We start from the raw sequence: 13,262 nt of genomic DNA on the forward strand, positions 1-13,262 counted from the left end.
CGTATGAGTCTATCCCTACACGTAAGGAGGTGAGACAAAAGGGTTTGGACTCATTTGGAACGGCGGGGAGCCGGAGAGCCATGGGGGTGACGACGAATGCCGTCTCCTCTTAACTCTCACACAGTCCATTTCCCCGGGGAGGTCGTATCTCCTCCACTCACCGTCTCTATAAATAGGGTTCCCTCCCCCGGGAGTTCGTATCTCCTCCACTCACCATCTCTATAAACAGGGATCCCTCCCGGGGAGCCACTCATCTTGTTCTGTTCCTAAGCTCTGGTGAGCTGCTACCGATGGCTCCTGCTAATCTGCGTAATCAGAGGGTGTTCACCTTCGGCAAGGGGAAGAGTGAAGGCAACAAGAACATGAAGGCTTTGGTGAGTATCTGTGTGTTAGGTTTGTATCTGCGTGACGCATGCGATGATGGGTGGGTGGTGCAGTTGGGCGGGAAAGGAGCGAACCTGGCCGAGATGGCGAGCATCGGGCTGTCGGTGCCACCGGGGCTGACGGTGTCGACGGAGGCGTGCCAGGAGTACCAGGAGTGCGGCCACAAGCTGCCGGCCGGCCTCTGGGAGGAGATACTGGACGCCCTGGCTGCAGTGGAGGCGGACATGGGGGCTCGTCTCGGCGATCCAGCGCGGCCGCTCCTCGTCTCCGTTCGCTCCGGCGCCGCGGTAATCACGAAGCCATCGCATGAACTGGTGTCGTATGTAGCGTAGAGGGTGGCGGTGGTTGACGGTGGCAATGCGTTGGGTGCAGGTGTCGATGCCTGGGATGATGGACACGGTCCTCAACCTGGGCCTCAACGACGAGGTGGTGGCGGGGCTAGCGATCAAGAGCGGCGACCGGTTCGCCTACGACTCCTACCGCCGCTTCTTGGACATGTTTGGGAATGTGGTATCTCTCTCTCTCTCTCTCTCTATTGAGCACACTGTTTATTGCTTAGCTTTATTAGTGTTTAGAAAGCTTAATTTTGCAGAATATATTTCTTATGTTGTTCATCAAAACGTAAATATTATGGTAAAAATGTAATGTTTATCTGATGATTCACTCAGTTTGGATTTGTGAGGAAGAAAGATATGGATAAGAATGATGACGCTCGAAGCCAACGTGTTCTTGAAGCTACACGTCGTCATCATCCACGTGAGGTCAAACACCACGTCACGACCGTTCCTCCTTACGTTGATACGGTCCATCCTCCCCATGTCGCACATTATCGGATCTCATCACTCGGTTTCGACCCGAACCCGTTTATCCTGAATTGGACCATTCTATGTATCTATCATCGAATAATTTCAAGATATATATCGGACTCATGTAAACATGATTTGGATCCGAACCCTTTTTGCACGCATGACATGCACGCGTTTGGTGCCGTGTTTGAAGCGGAAACGGTAACTGCGATGTGGACGGATGTAGACGGAAGTGGCTCGTCCATATCCGTTTCGCAAACGGCCAATTAAGATTGACTCGAGCGCAGTCTAAGCAATAATTTAGGATTGGGTTCGATCAAGCTCGTCCCAAATTGAGACCGATATATGATTTGGTTTTTGTAGGTAATGGGGATCTCACACTCGCTGTTTGAAGAAAAGCTGGAAGCCCTGAAGAAGGCAAAAGGTGCGAAGCAGGACACCGACCTCAGCGCCGCGGACCTCCGGGAACTGGTGGCCCAGTACAAGAACGTGTACGTCGAGGCGAAAGGCGAGCGGTTCCCTACAGGTAGAACCAAGCTCCCACCTCCGATCTTCTTCTTATACTTCGGTTTGCCGCGCGGGTCTCGGTTTCGAACACCTTGGTGCGTGCCATCTTGAGAGATTGCGCCGTTTGCAGATCCGAAGAGGCAGTTGTACCTGGCGGTGATCGCCGTCTTCGATTCGTGGGACAGCTCGAGGGCGAAGAAGTACCGGAGCATCAACCAGATCACGGGGCTCAAGGGGACGGCGGTGAATGTGCAGTGCATGGTGTTTGGGAACATGGGGAACACCTCGGGGACTGGGGTGCTCTTCACGCGGAACCCCAGCACGGGCGAGAAGAAGCTCTACGGGGAGTTCCTCGTCAATGCTCAGGTGCTGACCATTGTGTTGTTTATTACATGTATCACTTGTTATTCTTCATGTGCATGGCCTACTACTACAAAAGCACATATATGATTTTTAAGGATTAGAACAAAAAATTTGATGAGTTTAATTAACTAAATAAATCCGAGTCATGGATAGACAAGTATTCATGAACAATTTAAAGCGATGCCGTATCATCTGCTATACAATTTAAGCGAAGTTCTGGAAATTTCAAGTATAATGGCAAGTAGTGAAGTTAGTCGTTAATCAGTTTAACATGGGGTCTGAGGCGATTCTTGAACTTGATATCATCTTAATAGAGAAAACGAGCCAGAGTGTTGCCTGAAGCATTTATATAGTGTGCAAAGTTAATTGATATATGTGTGGAAATGTTGCAGTTAATTGAGTTTTTAGTACTTCTTGACAAATCACTTAGAATAGTGACAGCTCATGCCATTTTCTTTTCAGGGTGAGGATGTTGTTGCCGGAATCAGAACTCCACAGGATCTGGACACTATGAAGCAATGTGTGCCAGACGCTTATGATGAGCTTGTGGAGAATTGTGAAATTCTAGAGCGGCATTACAAAGACATGATGGTTAGATTCTTTGTTCACGGTCACTTTTAAATTAGCATGATGTTTCCCCTTAAACATGATATAGACATTCAAATAAGAATGTAGACAATATATGTCACTTTTAAGATGTTTTTAAGCTTCACAAGTCTCATGATCATGGTCTGGTAGGAGATAAATGAACTATCTTAGAGAAAGAATGTTTCCCCTTAAACCTGTGTTGCTTTTACTACACTGTTGCAGGATATAGAGTTTACTGTTCAGGAAAATAGGCTTTGGATGCTGCAGTGCCGAGCAGGAAAGCGCACTGGAAATGGTGCAGTGAAGATTGCAGTTGAGATGGTCAAAGAAGGTCTTGTTGATATTCATTCTGCTGTTAAGATGGTGGAGCCAGGTCATGTGGACCAACTTCTTCATCCACAGGTATACCAATTGCTCCAAGGTTAAAACTGATTAATTCTGGTTGGTTAAACCATTAACATACTCAAGAGGGTCGAGAACTTCATTTCGGTGTTCATCAGACCAGCCTTTACAATGCCAAATACCAACATAAGGATGGTACCTAGATCATTGTATCATTGCTGAGCACGGAAAAGTTGTTGTGCATGGTAACTAACACATGTATGACTATATAGTGCTTAAAAACTCTAGTAATATACATTTGTGTGCTGCTGCATGTGTAAAGATATGCATGTTCACAAAGATAATAGTATACATAGGTATATGCAACTGTATGACATGTTGTAATTTGGATATTCAAAAACATGTAAAATAAGCACCAAAACTTGTAGGTAAATTCTTACTTATGCATGTGTATCAATACTTTAAGAAATATGGATTTGATTAATTTTTTTAACTAGTTGCAATGTGGAGTTTTTACAAAAGTGATTTTATTGAAGCATAAACATTTATGGATATATTTCCTTATCATTTTCACTTTTTACCTGGCTTTTCATTAGGATACTAGAAACCAACCAAAAATGTGTACTCTGTGACTCTGTGTGGTCAAACATGTGGAAGGATATAAGGATGTCTTCTTCCTGCTGGCCTCTAACTTTATATATGTGCTATCGAAGTCAAGATTTCTTCGGCTGAATTTTATTTTATTTTCTTGTTTGGACTAGTTTGAAAATCCATCTGCATACAAGGACAAAGTGATTGCGACAGGCTTGCCTGCATCACCAGGAGCCGCAGTTGGTCAAGTTGTCTTCACTGCTGATGATGCTGAAGCATGGCATGCTCAGGGCAAGGCTGTTATTCTGGTAACTTCTTTTTCTTGTTGCATAATCTTCTTAAGACAGCTTTTATTTCTTGACATTTATAGGAAAGACATACTGAAGCTTCTTTGAGTTTATGGATGATCCAATTGAACTGTTAAGCAGAGGCACCTTATGGTTACTACTTACTAGGTTGTTGAACATGGACCGCCTTCTGAAATTCTTGGCTTTTACATAGATTCAATCTCAACTATGTTTGTGTCTTATTTGATCTCCACCATTTACCTTTTAGCTTATGAAATATGTTTTATGCTTTTAAAGATCATATTGTCTTCGGTCCTGACCTGTAGATGACAATGAATCCAAGCCATTATTCAAAAGCGTTATGATCAATGATGATATGGTTATTTGTTTATATTCGCTACATCTAGCTTCCTAAGCAGATTGCGGCCTTTCTCAGAAAAATCATGTTTCTCTTCTAGTATCTACTTAGCAAAGTCATTACCCGTTATTACCCACTTTTAATGGTGATACAGGTACTAGAGCTTTGTAATCTTTCTCACTTTCTATGTATGAAATTGCAATAACATGTTCCAGGCTCGAGTTATTTTGTAAATGGAGGCTTGTACTTGATTGAGTAATATGCACATTGTGTCACATTTTACTAAACCAATTGTTCAAATGTTTTTAATCTATTGATTTATAAAGATCATACTCAATTCATGTAAGTTTATTATCTTTGTCACATATGTCAAGTCATTTGAACCTTTACCTCTATATCATTATTGCTATATCCTTCCTTTCATCAGTAGATTGCCTACTCTTTTGAAAGATCAATAAATTACTACTTTTACATGATCATCCATTCATTCTTATTCCATTAGATATTGATGATGGATACAGAGTGCAGATTATTTTAACCTTGTCATTCTCTAGTTTCTTTGACATGCCATTACTTTTTCTGTGAGTGAAGGTGAGGACAGAGACTAGCCCAGAGGATATTGGTGGCATGCATGCTGCTGAAGGAATTCTGACAGCTAGAGGTGGTATGACTTCCCATGCAGCTGTTGTAGCACGTGGGTGGGGAAAATCCTGTGTTTCTGGCTGCTCTGATATTCGTGTAAATGATGCAGATAAGGTGAGTTAGTCCTCAACAGTGGTATGTAAGGTGTATGCCATATACACAAAACAGTTCTTGGTCATGATTAAAGTTCCAAAACCTGGAAGTTTTTGCAGCCACCAAGTAACAATTTGACTCAAATCAACCATCATTAGTTCCTTGGTGGCTTCCAGGATTAAGCTTCACTAGCAGCCACAGTGGACAATTTCTCATTTTCATAATAAGATCTAATATTGTGAAAAGAAGAAAATGTGGATCATCATTATTGTTGAATAGCTTTTTGTTGTCGATTTTATGACTTCTAGGTGGTGGTTATTGGAGACAAAGTGATACATGAAGGTGACTGGCTATCCCTCAATGGATCAACTGGAGAGGTAATTACAGGGAAGCAGCCACTTTCTCCACCAGCTCTGAGTGGTGACTTGGGAACCTTCATGTCATGGGTTGATGAGATACGGCAACTTAAGGTATCACTCAATGTCAGGACAAACTAATATTATTGACACTCAACTGAATGTTTGAAAAACAATTTAAGATTTTTCTATTGGTCAGAAGCCTTTTTCTTTCAAGATTTACCTTTCACTTTGCCTGATCATTCCTTTTGAGTCAACTTGCATGTGCATGGCGTTCATGTTCAAAACTGACAGGCTCCGTCCATGATGAGAATAGAAATAATTATTGAGTCAAATTGTGGCAACATCTGCTTCATGATTTCATTATATTGCAAATGATTATTTCACTCGAGAGTCTAATAATGTTATCTAATGACCATTCTAGGTCATGGCAAATGCAGATACGCCTGATGATGCTCTGACAGCAAGAAATAATGGTGCACAAGGGATTGGACTCTGTAGGACAGAGCACATGGTTTGTTTACTCAATCCACTTCTTCTTTTTTTTTTTTTTGAGATGTCATAGACAATTCATCCCAGACATGATGAAAATGTTAAAGCTAAATGAGATCTGCAATTACCTTATTGATCACATGGATTTTTTAGGCTGTTATTTATGTGGTTTGATGTTCCACTTGAAATTACATCATTCTTGTTCTGACTTGGAGGTGAACAGAATAAATCCAAGAACAGACTTGAGTGATTAATACAGATACAGTAACTATAAAGTTGGAAGCATTACTGAATCTTGACAGTGTAAAACTAGAGTATATGTTTTACCTTCTTTTTTGTATTTGACATCCAAATGTTGGTCAGTTCTTTGCTTCAGATGAAAGGATAAAGGCTGTCAGACAAATGATAATGGCATCAAATCTTGAACAGAGACAACGAGCATTAAACCTCCTCTTGCCCTATCAGAGATCAGACTTTGAAGGAATCTTTCATGCCATGGATGGTAGGATTTTCTTATCAAGCAAGTCTCTTTGACATTGAAGGACCAAATAATATCTAATAGATGTTAATTGCACATCCTATATAACATCCGTCTTGCCCTCTTTTGTTTTCTTCTTTTTTTTCTTGCCCTCTTTAGTTATGTACTTAGTTCTGTGAGAGACGTGGAACAACATATTGTAAGATTATGGCTTTTCCTGGATTTAGTGTATATCACTTTCACTTTTAATCCTAGTTTTGAGTTGTCTTATCAAAAGATGCCATTGAATGTGAGGAGAAGTACTAGAATATGCGATGATCTCATCTTTTAGAAATACTAACAGTTGTTTAAGCCCTCTTGAAAGGTTTGGTGTTTGATTTGTTCTGCATGGTGTAGGTTCTACAACCATTTGATGACTTACCAGTTACTGTTACAGTACATCTAGTTGGAGCCTTCATGTAATCTTTCATTGCTGCTATTGATTTTCAGGGTTTCCAGTGACTATCCGGCTACTGGACCCTCCACTCCATGAGTTTCTGCCAGAGGGTAATCTTGAGGATATTGTTAGTGAACTGGCTTCGGAAACCGGTGCAAAAGAAGAAGAAATCTTTTCAAGGGTGGAAAAGCTTTCTGAAGTAAATCCGATGCTCGGTTTCCGTGGTTGCAGGTTGGATTCAGTACTTGCATTGATTATGGTGGAATTGAAATAATGCAAGCTTGTGATGTAGTTCTGGTTGAATTTTGTTGGTAATACCTGTGTTATTTAATGATAGAATGCTTAACTAAAATTTGCTTTCTTTCATGTTCAGTGATAAAGAATTTTAAAACAAATCTTTCGTTATGAAGAGAACGATACTTTTTTAGTAATGATGTTGATTATTCATATAAATAACTCTAATGGTGAACTAACAAAAAATTTGCATTAGGCTTGGCATATCATATCCAGAGTTGACTGAGATGCAAACTCGTGCTATATTTGAAGCTGCTATTTCTATGAGCAAACAGGGTGTCAGTGTTTTTCCAGAGGTAATGGTACCTCTTATAGGGACACCTCAGGTATGAACCTTCCCATATATTATTGTCATTCTCATTATTCCAGCTAAGAAGAAAGCATTCTGCATGTCCAATTTGGTCATTGTCAAACTCATTTGTAAGCTGCCATGGGTAATTGTCAGTAGAAAACAATGAAGAAAGATAAGGAGAATAAATTCTGTTATCAATTTGCTATATAACTGATTATTTTTTGAAGAATATACCTTAATATCAACTTGCCAAAGAGTGCTTAAGAAATTAATGCTATTCAATCTTTTCAAAGTTTCTGTTCTTTTTCTTTTGCCACCATTGTTTAAAGATCTTAAGAAACTGCTGAATAAATTTTGAGTTATTCTCTGTATCATGATGCCCACTGTAGAAAAAGTCTTTGATCTTACAAAGTTGCTAGAGAACTTTCTTTTTGTGAAAGAAGGCTACATCATACAATTTTTGCACCATATTTAAATTTGTAGAGTATGCGAAAATTTTGTTATTATGGTGAGATTTGCAAAGAAAAAAAATACAGTCAATTTTGCATCTCCTGACCATTGGCTTTTGAGTGTCAGGAATTAGAGCATCAAGTGAGTCTAATACGGAAGATAGCTGAGCAAGTCTTCTCCGAGATGGGAGCCTCCATAACCTACAAGGTTGGAACCATGATTGAGGTTCCCAGGGCTGCCCTTATTGCAGACGAGGTAAAAGTGCACTCGAAGCTGTCTTCCTGATGAGGTTAATCAGTTTTTATAAGTTTGCAACTACACTACCATGATTAGTTCACAGGTTTTCCAATTAATATGTCATGCCCCTGGTGAGACATTTGTTTAGTAGAGTTAAGTCTGCAACAGATAGACGAGAACACTGATAAGCAAGCTGTTTGTCATAATCCTAGCTTACAGGGGTTGCTTTTTCAAGTTACCTCTAAAGATAACATGAGCACCTCCAAATCTAGTTATGATTGCTTAGTCTGACTGTATTAAATTTCATGTTGGCAGATTGCTGAACTGGCAGAGTTCTTCTCTTTTGGAACAAATGATCTTACACAAATGACATTTGGTTATAGTAGGGATGATGTTGGCAAGTTTCTGCCAGTCTACTTATCCAAGGGCATCCTCCAAAGTGATCCATTTGAGGTAAAATTTTTTGCAAGAGTCTCAATACAAGGTTTTTGTCTAAACACAGCTAAAAATATTATTGTTTTCCACGAGATTGTAAAATGTTTTGATAACTTAAGCTAAAGCAAAGAAGTGCCACTTTTACTCTGAACCTTGAGCAGGATAAAAGAAATGCAGTCAAGTGGTAAGATAAATCTTTAAATAGTCCTCCCATGTGATAGTTCTTTACCATAGTGAAAAAACCAAAACGTCACTTGGCATGTTAACTAGGAAATTTCAAAGCATTCTCGATGTTCTCATACGCCTAGTGAATGCACTTCTTGACGTCAACTGGATATCACCAATTCTTTGATAGTCTTGGGTCCAAAATATTTTCGAAAATCAGATGACTTTTCCTTTTTCAAGAATATGCTGGTTGCTTATGTTGATTGTTATAAATTCATGGAAATTTCTGTTTATGGGAGGCTAAAATTTTCATGTGTGTAATCAGGTTCTTGATCAGAAAGGAGTAGGGCAGCTCATTAAGGTTGCTGTAGAGAGAGGCCGTAGAGCTAGGCCTGATTTAAAGGTGAGAAGCATCAAGTGTGCTTGTCGTATGGTTTGCTAGCTATGAAGGTGTATGATAATGCTGCAGTAGCAATTTTTCTGAGGGGGAGAACTCTTACAAGGAAGTTCTGTTTGATTCTGTCAACAGTTAGGAATATGTGGCGAACATGGTGGAGAGCCATCTTCCGTTGCTTTCTTTGCGCAGACTGGACTGGACTACGTCTCATGTTCTCCATTCAGGTTCTGCAACATTATTAGTTTCACAATTGACAGTGTCTAAACTTAGTTTCAGCAAAAAACCTACAGCATATACATCATAAGATTTTGTGCTTTAAGATCGTGTAGTCACATAATATAGGTTTTTGCATCATCCGGATTCTTTCAACCGATATAGCTTTCTAGTTGGATGTCTGGTGCATCCGGTTCTCACTGTACAGTTCAGTTCATCTTGTGATTCTCCATGCAGGGTCCCAATTGCAAGGCTTGCAGCAGCTCAGGTGGCAGTATGACAGGGTTCAAGATATGCACAAGGAACCTGAACATCTGGACATGTAATCCAAATGCTGAACGTGTACTGCATTGCTCAGTACTAATTGCTTCCATATCAAGAATCTAGTTGCTGTTGGGAGCAAGCAGCTTAAAAGCAGTATCCAGGTAGTGTTGTGTTGTGTTGTGGTGTCATCTAGGAAGCAGTGATGCAAGGCAGTGGTGAGAACTGCCTTTATCCCCTCTGTTGTAGTTCTAGAAGCACTTCTTGGAGAAAATAAAAAGCATGGAAATTAATGTTCCACAAATATGGTCTGATGTGCTGTGAAGTTGGTCATTATACTTGTCTATTTGATGTGGTGTATTGGTGCTGGTGAACTCACAACTGTTGCAACCTTTGCTCCGCAAGAAACTTCATAAGAAACTTCATAACCTGAAAGTTTCACCATCTAATGACCTTTTACGTTGGATGAAACATTCCTATCTTTCATGGGCAGAGATAAACGTTAATTGATGAGGCTTCATACAGTTACGTTCAAACATTTACTATCTCTTGCCCTCACCGCGATCGCCCTCAATCCGAATCCCGCCGTGGTGATCCGCAGACTCGGTCGAATCAGCCACCCGCGGCCGGTCCGCGACTGGGCCGGCGCGGTTGGTTCGGGTCGCGGCTTTCGACGCCGCCATGTTCTCGATGGCGCTGGGCGTGCGGTGCGGATCGGCCGATTGCAGACCTAAGGGCATATTGAAGCAGCGGAGCGTGGCAAGAAGGGCTAATCTGAGCGTGTCGATCAACCTCCCTGATAACGAAATCTTCGAGAGGTGGGAGCTGATATAATTGGGCTGTAGAATGAATGTGAAGGCCGAGGCGGAGAAGGGGATGAAGCCACTGTCGGACTTGGCGGAGGGGCTGGGCACGGAGTTCGTGTTTGGGAATGCGATACTGTGGAAGAAGTGGCTCATCAAGCAGTGGAAATCTCAGAAAATCTTCGATGATACTGACTTCAGGCAGGTTCTTTTTCTGCACAACAGTCGAAGAACTCGTTTCATTCAGTGATTTGTTGCAGTTAAATTCTTGAAAGTTTCAAGCTTAGTCATGTCTCCTTCATTAGTTTCTTGCATTTGAGTACTTGGTAGTTAAAACATGCTGTTCTTCTCTGTTTGATTGAATTCTAGAACAGCTAACAAGTGTTTTTACCGAGTTGTTTTTGTTTCTGTTTAGTTCAGAATTCAAATAGCTTGATGATTGAGTGATCAAATATTTCTCCTGAGCTACTTGAAAGAAAAATTAGAGATGATTAGGGACACTTTATGTTGACATAAGATGGGAGTCCGGTTAACATTAGTGTAAGATTGACAAGAAAACCGATGCACAAAATGGAATTTAGCATGTTTCTTGTGCTGTTATAATGCATTACTCGTGTCGAATGGTTGAAGCACAAGTGTTGTTATCGCTGTCCTAGAGGATTTTGGTGACAAAAATTCTAGTAAACGGAAATCACATGAAGTAGTTCATTCAGAAATAGAAAGTTAAGCTGTTGTGTCATTATATCTTTTTCTTCACACAATTATTCTTCAAAACAATGCAGTTCTAGGTAAGAAAACTGTGGATCTTTGAATTCGTTAACTGATCAACTCATGAGCAGGAATGTGCTGAAAACCACGATCGATGTCCCAAAAGCAGGAGAATTGAACCTCCATTGTACACATCTTGATCACCTTGATGAGAGAACTGGAGGCTGAAACAGATAAACTCAATACTGTGTTCAAGTGATGGACCTCATATCTTAGCTGGAGGCCTGAACTCTCTTGATGAAGCAGACTACACTGCAGAAAGCCTTCTCTTCAACTCAAACTCGGGTATTAATGTCATGCAGTATCATGAAGAGATTGGTAAGCCAACATTGAAGTACCTGAAGGGGAAGCAGTACTTGGATGCCAAGAACTTTGCAGGGGAATGTGAAGCTGTTGTTGTGGTCGCCAAGGGACAACGTGATCTGATACTTCAATCTAATTTAAAAGAAACTGGTCCAGCAACTGTGCTTAAAGCTTAATATATTCTTTGAAGGACTAATTTGATAGTCGCGGATGGCACATTTTCTAAGCTTATTTTGTTTTCTACTTTAATTGTAGATGTGCGAGGGACTGGCAAATATGGAACCAGAGTTGACCACATGCTGGCCTCACCAAACTCACCCTATTAATTTGTGCCTGGTCCTCATGGGGTGGTTTCATCCGAGGGGACTTCGGATCATCACATTGTGAAGGTTGACATTGTTATAGCTGAGACTGATGGGAACAATAGCATTCATTGTGACAGGAAACAAAGAGTTCTGAAGATGGATCACTTCTCGTCTAAAGGGATATGGTGAACTAATTTGAACTTTTCTTCTTTCTATGGGGGAGTTCTGATACACTATGGATAGACATGAGAATTTTTGGCTTATCTTTGGTAGCAGTAATTGAAGGGTGAGTAATTTCTCTTCCAGAACATTTGAATTCCATTGCAATTCCTTTCATGTTGTTCTTGTTGTTAACTTCTGCCTAGCATCAAGTAGATTACTCCCTGCATGGTCTGGACAAGAGGAGATAGCATGAAGTTGGGAAACTTTCAAAGGATATATATCGACTTTAACATCAGGTATGGAGACCATTTCTTGTTGGTATTGATTTTCTTTGTTCTTTCTACTGAGTCTTGTATTTGCCATGTTTCTCCAAAACTGTTTCTGCCGATGGAAAGGGGATTTCCCCGACTGCAGGATGACAGCATCCCTGAGTTTGTTCTTGAGGTTGCAGCTCTGTTCTTTGATGATTCTGAGTAGCTTCTCAGTGAGCTAAGCATGTACTTGTCAGTGATCTGGTCTAGAATGCTGTGGTCCTGTTCCACTACACATGGCCTATTTTCGGATTTAATCTTCTTTTTCAGGTGCAATCAGAAGGTAACAAGGGAAATCCAAATCAGAAGAGAAAAGGTTAGATATCTACCTCATGGAAGTTATTATAACTACTGTTTTAACTGTTGATATCAAAAATTGCTATATGTTATCCTCTTGGATTTGGTGATCTTATCTGCTACCACTATTGGAATTTATTTCTGTAAATGCAAAATGAATGTGTACACACTAGACTGGATGAGTTATAAATCTAGCCATTCATTTCCTCTACAATTTATTATCATTGGTATCTCTCTTCCTCATTAATAACAAAACCATATATATATGTATATATACATATATATATATACATATATATATATATATATATATATATATATATATATGTATATATATATATATATACATATATATATATATATATACATATATATATATATATAATCAGTTAGTTATCATTCCACTGATAGCTTTAATCATATCATATATTATATTAGTGCTCTTCAAAAAACTCATTTTTTTTGTAAGAATAAAAAATATTCAAGTATTTTTTTAATTTAAACTAAATAATAGTAAATATTTTTTATTCGGCTAACTATCATTTGACTGTTAGTTGAAACTCTAAAGAATACTAATATAATTGAAATTTTTATTATGTTTATGAAAACTTTAAAGACATTTTAAATATTTAACTACTTTCTGACTGGAATTCACTATTGTTAATAGCAATTAGTGGTTGGTAGCTTTTAGTTTTCTAAACAATAAATAAATCCAAGCAATCATTGAATGTGGCTTTCGTTCGGTATCGCATATGAATGCTTTGCATCCTCAAATCTCTAAGTAGCTGCTGAGCTTTCGTTGGCCCCACTGTCATAATTAAGGTATGGTAGTTGATAGGGATGAAT

General features: G+C 39.8%; 1 protein-coding gene and 1 pseudogene across 1 annotated transcript; both read left to right on the forward strand.

Moving 5' to 3' along the window:
- Nucleotides 1-78: 78 nt before the first annotated feature.
- On the forward strand, nt 79-9,771 carry LOC135631213 (pyruvate, phosphate dikinase, chloroplastic-like). The gene is made up of 19 exons (XM_065138694.1): nt 79-374; nt 438-671; nt 757-894; nt 1,554-1,716; nt 1,828-2,063; nt 2,523-2,651; nt 2,871-3,050; nt 3,752-3,889; nt 4,818-4,982; nt 5,270-5,431; nt 5,742-5,831; nt 6,173-6,311; nt 6,777-6,954; nt 7,214-7,343; nt 7,886-8,014; nt 8,312-8,449; nt 8,922-8,999; nt 9,126-9,217; nt 9,444-9,771. Exons 1-19 carry the CDS (start codon nt 291-293, stop codon nt 9,484-9,486), a joined length of 2,646 nt encoding a protein of 881 aa, XP_064994766.1. The 5' UTR covers nt 79-290; the 3' UTR covers nt 9,487-9,771.
- Nucleotides 9,772-9,909: 138 nt separating this feature from the next.
- On the forward strand, nt 9,910-12,617 carry LOC103969712 (uncharacterized; annotated as a pseudogene).
- Nucleotides 12,618-13,262: the final 645 nt, after the last annotated feature.

This window comes from Musa acuminata, chromosome BXJ3-2, assembly GCF_036884655.1.
Source record: "Musa acuminata AAA Group cultivar baxijiao chromosome BXJ3-2, Cavendish_Baxijiao_AAA, whole genome shotgun sequence".
In the NCBI taxonomy this organism is placed as follows: domain Eukaryota; kingdom Viridiplantae; phylum Streptophyta; class Magnoliopsida; order Zingiberales; family Musaceae; genus Musa; species Musa acuminata.

Bases quoted from the DNA above. Each gene is read 5' to 3' on its own strand.
- LOC135631213 (XM_065138694.1), top strand. From the start codon at position 291: ATGGCTCCTGCTAATCTGCGTAATCAGAGGGTGTTCACCTTCGGCAAG. The intron at 2,064-2,522 runs GTGCTGACCATT...TTTTCTTTTCAG, and splicing joins AGTTCCTCGTCAATGCTCAG to GGTGAGGATGTTGTTGCCGG. The intron at 5,432-5,741 runs GTATCACTCAAT...TGACCATTCTAG, and splicing joins ATGAGATACGGCAACTTAAG to GTCATGGCAAATGCAGATAC.